We start from the raw sequence: 14,061 nt of genomic DNA, 5'->3' as shown, positions 1-14,061 counted from the left end.
GTAAGCAGGGGAGATTCAGGTGCTCTCTACCAGGTTTGTTGTGGCTTCTTCTTTGCTCCTTGGTTTTTGAGAGCTGTTCTTGTAGTCCAGATGTGGTTTTTCATGCTGATTGTTCATAAATTAGTTTATAATCCAGTTCGGTAGTGTGAGCTGGGAGTCTGTGCATCTGCCTACACCGCCGCCATCTTCAGGTCTCCCCAATAGGTTTCTTGATTATAAAGTAATTACATTATTTCAGCACCATGGAAACACTTTACCTCAGGCTTCCAACTTCCTCCCTCTGTTTGGATCTTTTGGAAAGCAGGGTTTCCATAGACAAAGGATGAGCCAGAGGGCAAAAGATGAGAGAATATAATGATGAAATTTTAGAGCTCCAGATGATTAAAGGGAAATTTGTGGACAAGTCCTACCGGGGGTGAGGACAACAGAGACGCAAAGACCTAACTCCCGGGACCAGGTTCAGGGTTCATTTCTTAATCTCAGTTTTAACTCATTGATCTATATGTGTATCTATGTACTTATACTGGTCTTGAGTAGTATAGCTTTGTAGTAATTTTTAAAATCAGGAAGTATGAATTCTACAAATTTCTTCTTCCTCAAGATTGCTTTGGGCATTTTGAGTCCCTTGACTTTTCATATTATTTTCATTTTTTAAACAGTTTTTCATTGATGAGAGAGCGAAAGATAGAAAAAGAGAGAAGCATCAACTTGTTCCACTTAGTTCTTCTATTTTAGTTGTGTATTCATTGATTACTTCTCCTGCAGCCCTGACTTGGGGTTGACCCCGGGATTCTGGAATGCCAGAATGACACTTGATCGACTGAGCCACCCCACCAGGGCCTCCATGTTATTTTAGATTGGCTTGTCAATTTCTTAGAAAATGATAGCTTAAATTTTTGGAGGGACTGTATTAAAACTGTAGATCTCAATAATATTAAGTGTTTTAATCCATGAATACAAAATGTCTTTTCATTTGTATAGGTATTCTTTAATTTCTTAAAACAGTATTTATATTTTTAGTGTACAGGTCTTGCATCTTTTTGTTAAATCATTCCTACGTATTTTTGATTTTTGATGCTACTATATATGAAATTAAAAAATATTTTGTTCATTGCTAGTATATAGAATATAATTGATATTGTAGTATATTGCTTTAGTATCCTGCAGCTTTGTTGAATTTGTTTATTAGAGTTTAATAGTTTTTTCTTGTTTGTTTGTTTTTTTAATTTTTTCTGAAGTAAGAAGTGGGGAGGCAGAGAGACTCCTGAATGTGCCAGACCGGGATCCACCGGCAAGCCCATCAGGGGGCGATGCTCTGCTCATCTGAGCTGTTGCTCTGTTGCAACTGGAGCCATTCTGTTGCCTGAAGAGGAGGCCATGGAGCTATCCTCAGTGCCCTAGTTGACTTTTGCTCCAGTGGAGTCTTGGCTGTGGGAGGGGAAGAGAGAGATAGAGAGAAAGGAGAGGGGGAAGGGTGGAGAAGCAGATGGGTGCTTCTCCTATGTAGCCTGGCCAGAAGTCAAACCCGGGATTTCCACATGCTGGGCTGATGCTCTATCACTGAGCCAACCGTCCAGGCCTTTTTTTTTTCTTTTTTTTTTAATCTGGATTTTTTCTTTTGTTTACAAATTGCCTAATTCTCTGTGCTTTGAACATATAATTCCACTGGGTTTGTTTGTTTATTTTGACAGAGAGAGGAACAGAGAGGGACAGACTGACAGGAAGGGGGAGAGATGAGAAGCATCAGTTCTTTGTTGCCACTCCTTAGTTGTTCATTGATTGCTTTCTCATATGTGCCTTGACTGGTGGGCTACAGTAGCAGAGAAAGTGACCCCTTGCTCAGGCCATTGACCTTGTGCTCAAGCTGATGACCTTGGTCTTCAAGCCAGCGACCTTTGGGGTCAAGCCAGCGACCATGGGGTCATGTCTGTGATCCCACGCTCAAGCCGGCAATATGACGCTCAAGCCGGCAACCTTGGGCTTTTGAACCTGGGACCTCCAGGTCCCAGTCTGATGCTCTACCCACTGTGCTACTGCCTGGTCAGGCTCCACTGTCTTTTATCTGTAATGGTTTCTGTTGAGAATTAGGTGTATTCTTATTGAGGATCCTTTGTTTGGCATGTGTTGTTTCTTACTGCTTTTAAGATTTATTCTTTATGTTTCAACAGTTTAATTATAATTTATCTAGGTGTACTGGTCTTTTAAAATTTATTGTATATTTGGAGTTTGTTAAACTTCTTTGTTGTGTAGATTAATGAATTTTGGGAAGTTTTGGGCTATTCTTTAAATGTTTATTCTGTCCTTTTTGATCTAACCTCTCCTGGTGTTCCCATTACATCAACAGTGTTTTATGGTGGTTCCACAGGTCTCTGAAACTCCATTTACTCCCCCCCTTCCTTACTGTGGATTATGTTAATTGATCATTCAAACTTGCTGATTTTTCTACTTGCTCATGTCATTATTTGAGCCCTTCTAAGCACTTTTTAATTTTAGACAATACACACCAGAGTTTTTATACTTTTTGTAACTCCTACTTCTTTACTAATATTATATTTTCCATTGTTAAGGCGTATCTGTCATACTGTCCTTTAGTTGTTTGAAAATATTAAAAATAACACAAAAAGATTTTACTAAAAATGTTCAACATCTGGATTTTTTTCAGAGGCAGTTTTTAAAAAAAATTTTTTTATGCATAAAGTTTTATTTTAATGGGGTGACATCAATAAATCAGGGTACATATATTCAAAGAAAACATGTCCAGGTTATCTTGTCATTCAATTATGTTGCATACCCATCACCCAAAGTCAGATTGTCCTCCGTCACCTTCTATCTAGTTTTCTTTGTGCCCCTCCCCCTCCCCCTCTACCTCCTTCCCTCCACCCCATAACCACCATACTCTTGTCCATATTGCTTAGTCTTGTTTTTATGTCCCACCAGTGTATGGAATCATGCAGTTCTTGTTTTTTTCTGATTTACTTATTTCACTCCGTATAATGTTATCAAGATCCCACCATTTTGTTGTAGATGATCCGATGTCATCATTTCTTATAGCTGAGTAGTATATTATAGTGTATATGTGCCATATCTTCTTTATCCAGTCATATATATATATGTATATTTTATTATTTTTTTTACTGTGATTAAAGCCTTTAAGCAAACTCTTGGCCAATACAACAAGAATCCATAAGAGTAGTGTCCTTAACATGTTCACCAAGTCCAAGTTGGCACCAACACCATTCCAGATCCCTGCGAATGCAACCTAGCCCCAGTTCAGTCCGTTAGGAGCTATCAGAAGGAGCAGGAGTCCAGAAAAAGTCTACTTCCAGGAAAAGTCCTCATGGCACTGGAATTGTTGTTACAATTCTATACTTTGCAGCTCACATCCAAGTCCCAATAACTGCTGCTTCTAGCTGGTAATGATTCAGGTAGACTGGAAAAGCCATCTGCAGCATGTATGGAGATGGAGCTTCTGTTCTCCTCTGCCTGGAGAGATGAGAACAGGTTGCTTTTCCCTGGAGCTCTGCAATTGTGGTGTGGTAAAGAGAACCTTGGGATACACTTAGCTGGGTGGCAAAGGTAAATTCACAATAGAAGTTGGCAAAACAGGGAGAGAGAGCTCTAAATTAGGAGTAGGTCTCAGCCTGGAATATGAGTGGGGCAATGAGGTAGAAGGAATAAAGGAAACACTATATATTGAACAAAGCAGCAGAAAATAGGACTATCAACACCCACAACAGAGATCTTTGAGGGAAGAATAAAAAACCTGACTATTCAGGCAAGACATAGTTAAGTGGCCCTTGTGCAAATGAGATCAGTTTACCTGCTTCTTGGAAGAAATACCCTAGGCTCGTCCACAGTGTCGTAGATGGGGCCGACGGCCCTGGGCACCTTCAGCCTTCAGTGGCAAACCCCAGCTTTCTGGGCAAGGTTAGGTCATAGGTGGCTGGAGCAGGGTTGGAAGAGACTGAACCCTCCTTTAGAGGAGTGAGGGGGAAGCCTACCTTCCAGTGTCGCTTTTCCTCACAGCAAAGGCATGTAAGCCTGGCAGGCTTTAGCCAATGACCTTCCTTTTCACTATTGAAGCAGAACCCAGATGGCATCCTATGAGACCCCTTTGGAGTGTTGGAGCCTTTAAGGGCATATCCTAAAAGCTGGTAGTTCCCCTGATCTCTATTGGGCTTTTTCTGCCTCTTGGTACCTTAAAAGCCATGCTCAGAAGATCTTGCTGAGGGGTTTGAGGACCCCCATCTGCCTATATAAACCTTTTCCGTATATCTGGAGCTATTTGGAAAAAGACAAAACAGTTTTATTAGTTGGATCAAATAAAAGAAGGTAGAAGTTTGCAGGAGAAGATTTGCCGTCTCCTTTTCATCAGCATTCAAAAGAAATTTAAAAATTTTTTAAGTAATAAGGATGCTATGGTAGACCCATAGGAGTTCCAGGATATGACTCCCCCCTTTTAAATTTTATTTTTTTATTTTTCTGAAGCTGGAAACGGAGAGAGACAGTCAGACAGACTCCCGCATGCACCCGACCGGGACCCACCTGGCACGCCCACCAGGGGGCAACGCTCTGCCCACCAGGGGGCAATGCTCTGCCCCTCCGGGGCGTCGCTCTGCCACGACCAGAGCCACTCTAGCGCCTGGAGCAGAGGCCAAGGAGCCATCCCCAGTGCCTGGGCCATCTTTGCTCCATTGGAGCCTTGGCTGCGGGAGGGGAAGAGAGAGGCAGAGAGGAAGGAGGGGGGGCAGGGGTGGAGAAGCAAATGGGCGCCTCTCCTATGTGCCCTGGCCGGGAATCAAACCCGGGTCCCCCGCACGCCAGGCCGACGCTCTACCGCTGAGCCAACCGGCCAGGGCTTAATTTTTTTTTTTTAAATTGACCTTAAAATATTTGCTGGGTACACTTAATAATATCTTGACTTTAAAGATTGTAAGAAATACCCATAATTCGAAAGGTTTGACAAAATACAGTAAATGCGTATGCAGAAACATTGTCAGTTTAATCAGTTTAGGAAATCCAATAATAGAAAAATGCATACAGACAATGAGCTATAACATGCTTAGTAGCCTCTCTTCAGGGGCAGTTTCTATTACTGCTTTTTTCTTCATTATTCTCTATTCTTTTCTTTGCATGTCTTACAATTTTTTAGTGAAAACTAAGATTTTATTAATACAGTGTGATAGTTGTTGTATATGTATATATGTATTTCCTCTTTGGTGTGGCAGTTCTGGAAATAAGATTTTTCTTTCTTCCAGGATTTATAGTGGTTCTATTATTAGTGTTTGGTTATTCTTTGAAATAATTTTGCAAATTCTGTAATTCTTTTTTTTTTTTTTTTTTTTTTTTTAAATTTTCTTTTTTTTTTTTTTTTAAATTATTTATTTATTTATTTTATTTATTCATTTTAGAGAGAAGAGAGGGAGGGGGAGAGAGAGAGGAGAGAGAGAGAGACAGGGGGGAGGAGCTGAAAGCATCAACTCCCATATGTGCCTTGACCAGGCAAGCCCAGGGTTTTGAACCGGCGACCCCAGCATTTCCAGGTCGACGCTTTATCCACTGCGCCACCACAGGTCAGGCTGTAATTCTTTTTTGTGTGAGGCCATCTAATTCTCTACTTAGCTAGTAGTCAGATAATGATTATACAGGCATTTCTGTAAATGTTCTGAAGTAGTAGTAAGGTCTCTTGTACAAGGTTCTGTGTGCTTTTTGAGACAGCCCTCAATATTCAACCAGGCATTTGTCAACACTTTACCTTTTCTTCCTGTTCACATGGATCCAGAATATCAACCAGAGGTCTCAACTCTTTGTGAGTATGCACAATGTGCTCAAGCTGGTGACCCTGTGCTCATGTCAGTAACCTCCGGGTTTTGGACCTGGGTCCTCAGTATCTCAGGTTGATTCTCTATCCACTGTGCCAACACTTGGGTAGTAATATGCACATTTTAATGATATTCTTCCTATCCATGAACATGTATATGCTTTTTCAGTTTTTTTCTTCAGTGTCTTTTTTCAGTATGGGCCATTTATACTTTTGGTTAAATTTATTTCTAGTCTGGCTTTCACCAGCGCTGGGCTTGGGTCATGTTGGCAAAAGTTCCAAGGCACCTTGAGATCTGCTTCTGCATACCTCCACCTGTTGGCTGCCTTTTAGGCTCAGTCACTAAAGGAGTCAGACTTCAGAGAAGGTGGTGTATGTGGCCCCCACCCAAGAGCCACAGGTCTCAGTCCCAGATTTTTCACCTACCTCAACAGAATGGAGCCACTAGGAGTTGGAGGGGTGGAGCCCCCCTTGATCCTTAATGGTGAGTCTGCTGGCGGCCAGGAGAGTGGTTCTGTTGAATTTTCCTTGAGAGGTGAGTACCTGTCAGATTATAGAAAGTGGGGAGATTGGCCCCTGCCTCAAAGCCAGCCAGCTGAGTCATCTGTTCCTTGGCCAAGGCTACTGACTCCTAATCTCTGTCGGGTGGAGCAAGATGGAGTTCCAAGGGTTGGGCAGTTGCCTTCCTCCAGGCTTTTGCCATAGGGAGGGCAGTATGCCACCCAAGAAAGGTGGGAGACTGCGGCATTGAATGACTGAGTACAGAAATTCTGGTGGCTAGTCCTCTATCACTACCCCCTGTGTTGCTCCCCAGAGCTGAGACCCCTCCTCCCCCATTTGCCTTCACACGGCTTTAGTCTGCTCAGCTCTCCCTCCGCTAGAGCCCAGGGTAAGTGGCTGTGAAGGAGATTTTGTTCATTGGCCCTTTAAGAGAGTGCCTGTGTCTCTGTGGCCTCTTATCTCTTTTTGGCGACAGAAACCTAGCTACTTTTCACAGCTGAATGCTCTGTGGGTGCTTCTTCCTGGCTCTGGTGCTCTGGGCCAGGAGCAGGGCTTGAGGATTAGGCCCCCACCTTTTCGGGGAAAACCCCTGCACAGCTCAGATATCCCTCTGGAACCTAAGCTACTGATCATGGAAGTAGGGCCAGCCTTTTTTGAGTCTCCACCCTTCCTAGTAGGTTTTTTTTTTTTTTTTTTTTTTTGTATTTTTCTGAAGCTGGAAACGGGGAGAGACAGTCAGACAGACTCCCGCATGCGCCCGACCGGGATCCACCCGGCACGCCCACCAGGGGCAACGCTCTGCCCACCAGGGGGCGTCACTCTGCTGTGACCAGAGCCACTCTAGCGCCTGGGGCAGAGGCCAAGGAGCCATCCCCAGCGCCCGGGCCATCTTTGCTCCAATAGAGCCTCACTGCGGGAGGGGAAGAGAGAGACAGAGAGAAAGGAGGGGGCGGGGGTAGAGAAGCAAATGGGCGCTTCTCCTATGTGCCCTGGCCGGGAATCGAACCCGGGTCCCCCACACGCCAGGCCGACGCTCTACCGCTGAGCCAACTGGCCAGGGCCCCCTTCCTAGTAGTTTTGATCCTGCTTCTTCTCTGAGTCCTTGGTTATTAAGACTCCTCTTCATTTAGTCTTGAGTTGGTTATTCCGGGTGATTTTTTTTAATTTTTTTAAATTTTTTATTTTTTATTTTTTTTAAATTCATTTTAGAAAGGAGAGAGAGAGAGAGAGAGAGAGAAAGAGAGAGAGAAGGGGGAGGAGCAGGAAGCATCAACTCCCATATGTGCCTTGACCAGGCAAGCAAGCCCAGGGTTTCGAACCGGCGACCTCTGCATTTCAGGTCGACGCTTTATCCACTGCGCTACCACAGGTCAGGCTCCGGGTGATTTTTTTTTTTTATGTATTGATGTTACAGAGAGAGGAGAGGTGGCATGTAGTAAGAGGTATCAATTCAGAGTTTCTTCACTTCAGTTCATTGAATGCTTGTTGTATGTGCCTTGACCAGGCAAGCTGACAGTTTCAAACTGATGTCCTCGGCTTTCTAGGTTGGCACTTTATCCACTGCCCAACCACAGGACAGGCTCAATAATTTTTGATCGATGTATATACCTATGTAGCCACATTGATACAGTCAAGCTATTCTTATTACCCCTGTGTGTCCCTTTGTAAGCATTTTTCAAGGTACCATTTACCTTTTTTTGAGTTTCATTTGAGAATTGTATTTTTGTGTTTGGTTTATTCCCATGCTATACATAATGTTTGATATTCATCAATGTTGATGTCTGTACCAGTAGTGTATGTATATTGCTAGGTAATATTTCATTACACAGTGTATACTTGAGGTAATAATTCAGGAAGCTGATATGTTTTTATTCTCTTTCTCTCTTTTTATTATTCAGTGAGAGGTGGGGAGACAGGGAGGCAGAGAGACAGACCCCAGTTGGGATCCACCTGGCAAGCCCACTACAGGGTGATATGCTGCCTATCCTGGGGCCACTGCTCTCTTGCTCGACAACCAAACTATTTTAGCACCTGAAGTGAGGTCATGGAGCCATCCTCAGTGCTCAAGACCAAATTGCTTGAGCCATTTGAGCCATGGCTGCGGGAGGGGAGGAGAGACAGAGAACAAGAGAAAGAGGAAAGGTGGGGGGTGGAGAAGCAGATGATCACCTTTCCTGTGTGCCTTGACCAGGAATTGAACACAGGACTTCTACACACTCTACGTTTGAGCCAAGTGGTCTGGGCTGTTCTTATTCTCTTTAAAATGCTACTTTAGTTTTGTTTTAAGTAGATATAATAAAGTGTAGTGTGTTATGTAATGAAACTTCATTTATACTATTGTAAAATTATAATTATTTTGATGTTTATATTTTTTACCTAGCTCTTTTTTATTTCAGTAGCAAGATACAAAAAATACATATATAAATATTAAAATTTGCTGACTCTAAATTGTAAAGTTTAATTCTGAATTTTAATGAGCATTAAGTTTTTTAAATTGTTTTGTTTTACTGAGTAGCATAAAGTGCTGCTTACTTGGTTTTATTTCAATAATTTCAATGCCTATATGAGTCTAAAAGGTATACGTGAATTGCTTTTTTGGTATCTCTTTATCATTTTGTCTCTAATCTAAGCAGGACTTTCCATTTTTTAACATGAAATTAATGAAAACTGTTTATTTTGACAGGCCTTTGGAAATGCAAAGACAGCTCATAATAACAATTCAAGTCGTTTTGGCAAGTTTATTCAAGTAAATTACCAAGAAACAGGCACTGTACTTGGGTAAGTAGCAATGTCAGGTTTTAGAGCATGTTTATATTTTTATAATATCATTAATTTTTTGAGAGAGAGAGAGAGATGAGAAGCATCAACTTGTAGTTATATTACTTCACTTGTTCCTTGATTACTTCTCATATGTGCCTTAACGGGTGGGGGGCAAGCCAAGCCAGTGACCCCTCTTGTTCAAACCAGCAATCTTGGACTCAAGCCAGTGACCTTGAACTTCAAGCCAGTGACCTTTGGGCTCAAGCCAGTGACACCACGCTCAAGCTGTTGAAGGTGTGCTTGAGCCTGTTGAGCACGTGCTCTACCTGGCAACCCCAGGGATTTGAACCTGGGACCTCAGCATCTGAGGTTGATGCTCTATCCACAGTGCCACCATCAGTGGTCAGGTTATATTTTCATTATTGCCCCTTTATACACCATAGATTGTTCATGTGCTCTTTAACGAGAATAGTGACATTGGTGTCTGCATTAAATATTTTTTTGAACTATTCTTTTTTATAAAAAGTTCAAACATAATAAAAATTCTAAGAATAGTATAACATACATACATCTTTAACTTAGATTTATTGTTAACAATTTGCTGCATTTACTTTATCTCTATATTAGGTATACATTCTTTTTTTTTTTTTAAAGCGAGACAGACAGGAAGGGAAAGAGATGAGAAGCATCACTTCTTTGTTGTGGCACTTTAGTTGTACATTGACTGCTTTCTCATATGTGTCTTGACTGGGGTCTGCAGCAGAGCCAGTGAGCCCTTGCTCAAACCAGTGACCTTGGGCTCAAGCCAGCAACCTTGGGCTTCAGGCTAGTGACTTTTGAGCTCAAGCCAGCAACCTTGCGCTCAAGCTGGTGAGCCTGCTCTCAAACCAGATGAACCCCCAGCTCAAGCTGTCGACCTCGGGGGGTTTTGAACCTGGGTCCTCTGTGTCTCAGGCTGATGCACCATCCACTGTGCCACCATCTGGTCAGGTAGGCATACATTCATTTTTTAAAATTGTTCTTGAGTTAGTTGGGCCTCATAATTACTGTATTTTCTAAAGCAGTGATTTTCAACCTTTTTTGAGCTGCAGCACATTTTTTACATTTACAAAATCCTGGGGCACACCACCTACCAAAATGACACTCTAACACAGTACATATTATACATATAGTTTCTAAATGTATTTATACTCACTTAGTGTGAAACCTGGGCTTGTTTCGATGAACACAAAAGGGATATCCTGGCAGTAATGGTAGAAAGACACACACGAAGGTCTTCCTCAACAGTTCTCAGTCTCTCTCTGTTTTTAGTTTTTATCGCAGTCAAGCTTGAGAAGCTCACATAGATATGTGGTTGAAAACGGGAGCAATGTCAAAATAATTTTGTTGGCCAGAATGGGGAACTCCTTGGCAACAGATAACCAAAAACTGTCCAAAGGAAGATCAGCAAACTTTAGCTTTTAAGTTAGATAACATTGTGATGCATTGTGATGCATTATATATCACCCTCTGCGGGGCCTCTTTTAAAAAGAAAAAGGTCAAGTATCTATATACACCATCAGGATAGACATAACCAGCTGAGGCTGAGGCTTCATCTAGTGGTGGCAACATTTACCTCCAGTCCTGACCAGGATTAGAAATCGGGACCGTGGGGAGGAGTAGCAGCTTCAACTACTCGCTGTGGCCACACAGTGACAAGTGCGTGGCAGCCCGAGCGGGACTTTCCTGGGTATGGATGAGAGGCGGCCTACTATTGGTTCATCGCTAGTGGTCGGGTTGAATCTAGAAGGTGATTGATCAGTGAGTGTTCCCTGTGCCTCCACTCTTCCTGTCGCTGATAGCTGGAGGGATTGTGAGGGGAATGTTTATGTTCGGATGGAGGCGGCTGGTGGTGGACCGGATAAATAGCCTCCACGGGCTGTATCCGGCACGCGGGCTGTAGTTTGGGGACCCATGTTTAATTTCCCCACGGCACACCTGACCATGTCTCGCGCCACACTAGTGTGCTGCGGCACACTGGTTGAAAAACACTGTTCTAAAGCAACCACAACCACATTTACCTACATGGTACTATTATTATACTTAAGGAATTTAATTTTGTTATACTATACATTATATAATCAGAGTCCTCTGGTTGTGCTAGCAATATTATTTATAACTTGTATTTTTAATTAATAGAATATTTTTAGAGCAGTTTTAGGTTCATGACAAAAATGTGTAGAAAGTATAGAATTCCCATATACCTCTTCACCCTCTTGTCTCCTTTCCCCTATTAATAATATCTTGCATTAGAGTGTTGCATTTGTGTTGTATATTCTGTAGGCTTTGGCAGATGTGAAATGATATATATTTACTATTACAGTATCATATGAATAATGTTACTGCCCTAAAAATCCTGTTTCCTCTATTTATCCCTTCCCATTCTCTAACCTTTGGTGACCTCCAGTGTTTTTGTTTTTTTGTTTTAAGTAAAAGGAGGGGAGATAGTGACATAGACTCCTGCATGTGTCTTGATCGGCATCCACCTGGCAATGCTTGTCTAGGGCCAGTGCTCAAACAACTGAGCTATTTTTAGCTCCTGAGGCCAATGCTTGGACCAACAAGCTATCCTCAGCACCAAGGGCCTACGCTAGAACTAATCAAGCCACTGGCTGCATGTCCAGGAGGGGAAGAGGGAGAGAAAGGTGAGAAGGAGTGAGAGAGAAGCAGTTGGTCTCTTCTCCTGTGTGCCCTGACCTGGAATCAAACCTGGGATGTCCATACACCGGGCTGATGCTCTATCCATTGAGCCAGCCAGCTAGAGCCACCACCAATGGTTTTTACTGTTTCCATAGTTTTTCTTTTTGCAGAATGCCATGTAGATGGGATCAGGTAGTATATAACCTCTACAGATTGGATTGTTTTTCTCAACAACATGTACTGAAGGTTCCTCCATGTCTTTCATGACTTGATTCTATTGGATTAATGGTAAATGTACATATTGATTTGGGGGTAATTGACATCTTCATGCTTTTTAGATATACTAAGGTTTTTTTATATTTCTTGTTACATTTATTTCTCAGTGTTTTGTTTTAATGTTAGTAAAAGTGATTTTTCTTTTGCATTATATGATATCTTCAAATTATGTATTGTTTGTATAAATTGAAGGTTAATGATTTTTATATTACTTTTATATCTTGTCTTACTGAATTATTGTTTGTATGAGTTTTACTCTTGTTTCTTTTACCTTTTCTAGGTATATTATCATCTGCAAAAATAGATACTTTTCCTTTTTTTCTTTATTCTCATATCTTATTTTCTACCTTGTCTGATTCCATACCTCCTATACTGTGATAAAATTGTTTCAGATTTTTTTTTTCACTACAAAATATTTATTACAATACATGGCTCCAGTACAAGCCACTTAGGTACAAGCACACACTGACTACTCTAACGAGGGGGCCTTTTTCTTTCCCCTTGCCTTGTGGACCTCCTCTATTAAGTCTTTCAGATACTGGATTTCCTTAGCCAAGGAGTCCACCTTCTCTTTTAGAGCCTCATTTTTTTTTTCTAGCTCTTTACACTCCCCAGTCAGGACCTCCTGCTCTGCCCTCTTTCTGGCGGTACCTAGTGGCTGCTGCCTTGTTCAACTGTTCTATTTTTTTCAGCTTTTTATCTAGTTTCTCACCCTTCACTTTTGCTACTACCACCTTCTCTCAGAGGGATCATATGGTTTGGGGCGAACAGAGCCACCAAGGTCACTTGGAGACAGCAGGCTTTTATTTGGAGAGGTCCTGGAGGTAGAGGGACTATGCTAGGGAGAGCCCAGATAGGACTCAGGGCTCATACAGATGCCACTGTCATTGTCTGATGTGGCATCTTCCTCCTTTATGCATTGAGGAACTATGGTAATATAAGCAGTGGAGTCTGATTTCCTATCTCCTTCAGAAATATCAACCTCACTGCCTAGCTCTAAACTAAAGGAATGATCTGCAGTGGGGGACAGGGTCTCTGGGGAAAGGGGAAGTGTTTGGAGGAAGTTAAAGGGGGCAATCTGGTCAGTTTTGAGTAAACTTTCTGGAAGATGGCCAATTGGGTTCACTGTCTTGGGGGGCTCCTTTTTAATCTCCTGTTCTAGGGGGTTAAGGAGATCACACGTGTCATCAAATGTGGCCAAAAGCTCCTCAGGCATGGTTTCCAGGTCATCTAAACTGAATAGGGCATCAAAGTCAAACTCCTTAAGATCCATTTTCTCCACCATCCAATCTGTCCTGGAGAAGGCCTCCTTCTTACCATTGTCTGAGGCTTCGACCAACCCATCCACAGTCAGCCATTCGGAGGAGCCCGCCTTAGCCTTCTTAGGAGAACCCATGAGGTTTGAAGTGCTTGGCCACCTCCAGGTAGTCGTCTAAGAGACCTAGGCTTTCTTCAGCCCCCAAACCCAACTGGTCGAAGGGGGACATCAAATCCCCCACCAACACCCTGCTGCTCAGGGTCATGACCCAACATCTTGGTCATATTGTGGGGCTTTGTTGGAATCGAGGAATGTGCTTAATTCTAAGGTGTCTTTGTCAGTTACAGCAATGCTGCTGCTGAATGCCGTGAAAAGCGCCATGGCTTAAGCCGCTGGGGGGTGCCGCTGCAGAGCCTGGTGCGGCTGCTGCTGCTGCTGCTGCTGCTGCTGTGAAGCCCAATGCTGCCGCAGGCACTGCTGCCTCTAATGCGCCATGGCGGGCACAGACCTGCGGATGCGGAGATGGGAAGGGCCTTGCACACTACATGAGCAGATAGAAGGAGAAGAAAATCTATTTCAGATTTTTATATGAATGCCTTTACTTTCCTGCTCTAAGTAAAATTCTGGATTTAGAACATTTTCTCATGTTAATTGTTGGAATCCATGGGAGTCCGAAAGACCAGAGTAACAGGCTTTATTGAAAGGAAGAAAGGAACCCTGCCGGGATCTTCTCCTGGGGGAGAAGAGCACCAGTTACAGACTAGGG

At 42.6% G+C, this 14,061-nt stretch overlaps 1 protein-coding gene and 1 pseudogene across 5 annotated transcripts in view; one reads left to right on the top strand and one right to left on the bottom strand.

Annotated features, from left to right (window-relative positions):
- MYO9A (myosin IXA) overlaps positions 1-14,061 on the top strand; it is a 290,547-nt gene that overhangs the window by 65,561 nt on the left and 210,925 nt on the right. For all 5 annotated transcript variants that reach the window (XM_066277973.1, XM_066277974.1, XM_066277975.1 and 2 more), the window contains exon 3: positions 9,006-9,100. In XM_066277973.1, coding sequence (XP_066134070.1) covers positions 9,006-9,100 — 95 coding nt within the window. The remainder of the gene's footprint in view (positions 1-9,005; positions 9,101-14,061) is intronic.
- LOC136333974 (cyclic AMP-dependent transcription factor ATF-4 pseudogene) lies at positions 12,507-13,827 on the bottom strand (annotated as a pseudogene).

This window comes from Saccopteryx bilineata, chromosome 4 (genome assembly GCF_036850765.1).
Source record: "Saccopteryx bilineata isolate mSacBil1 chromosome 4, mSacBil1_pri_phased_curated, whole genome shotgun sequence".
Lineage (NCBI taxonomy): Eukaryota > Metazoa > Chordata > Mammalia > Chiroptera > Emballonuridae > Saccopteryx > Saccopteryx bilineata.
This window is presented reverse-complemented; position numbering and strand designations above follow the sequence as displayed.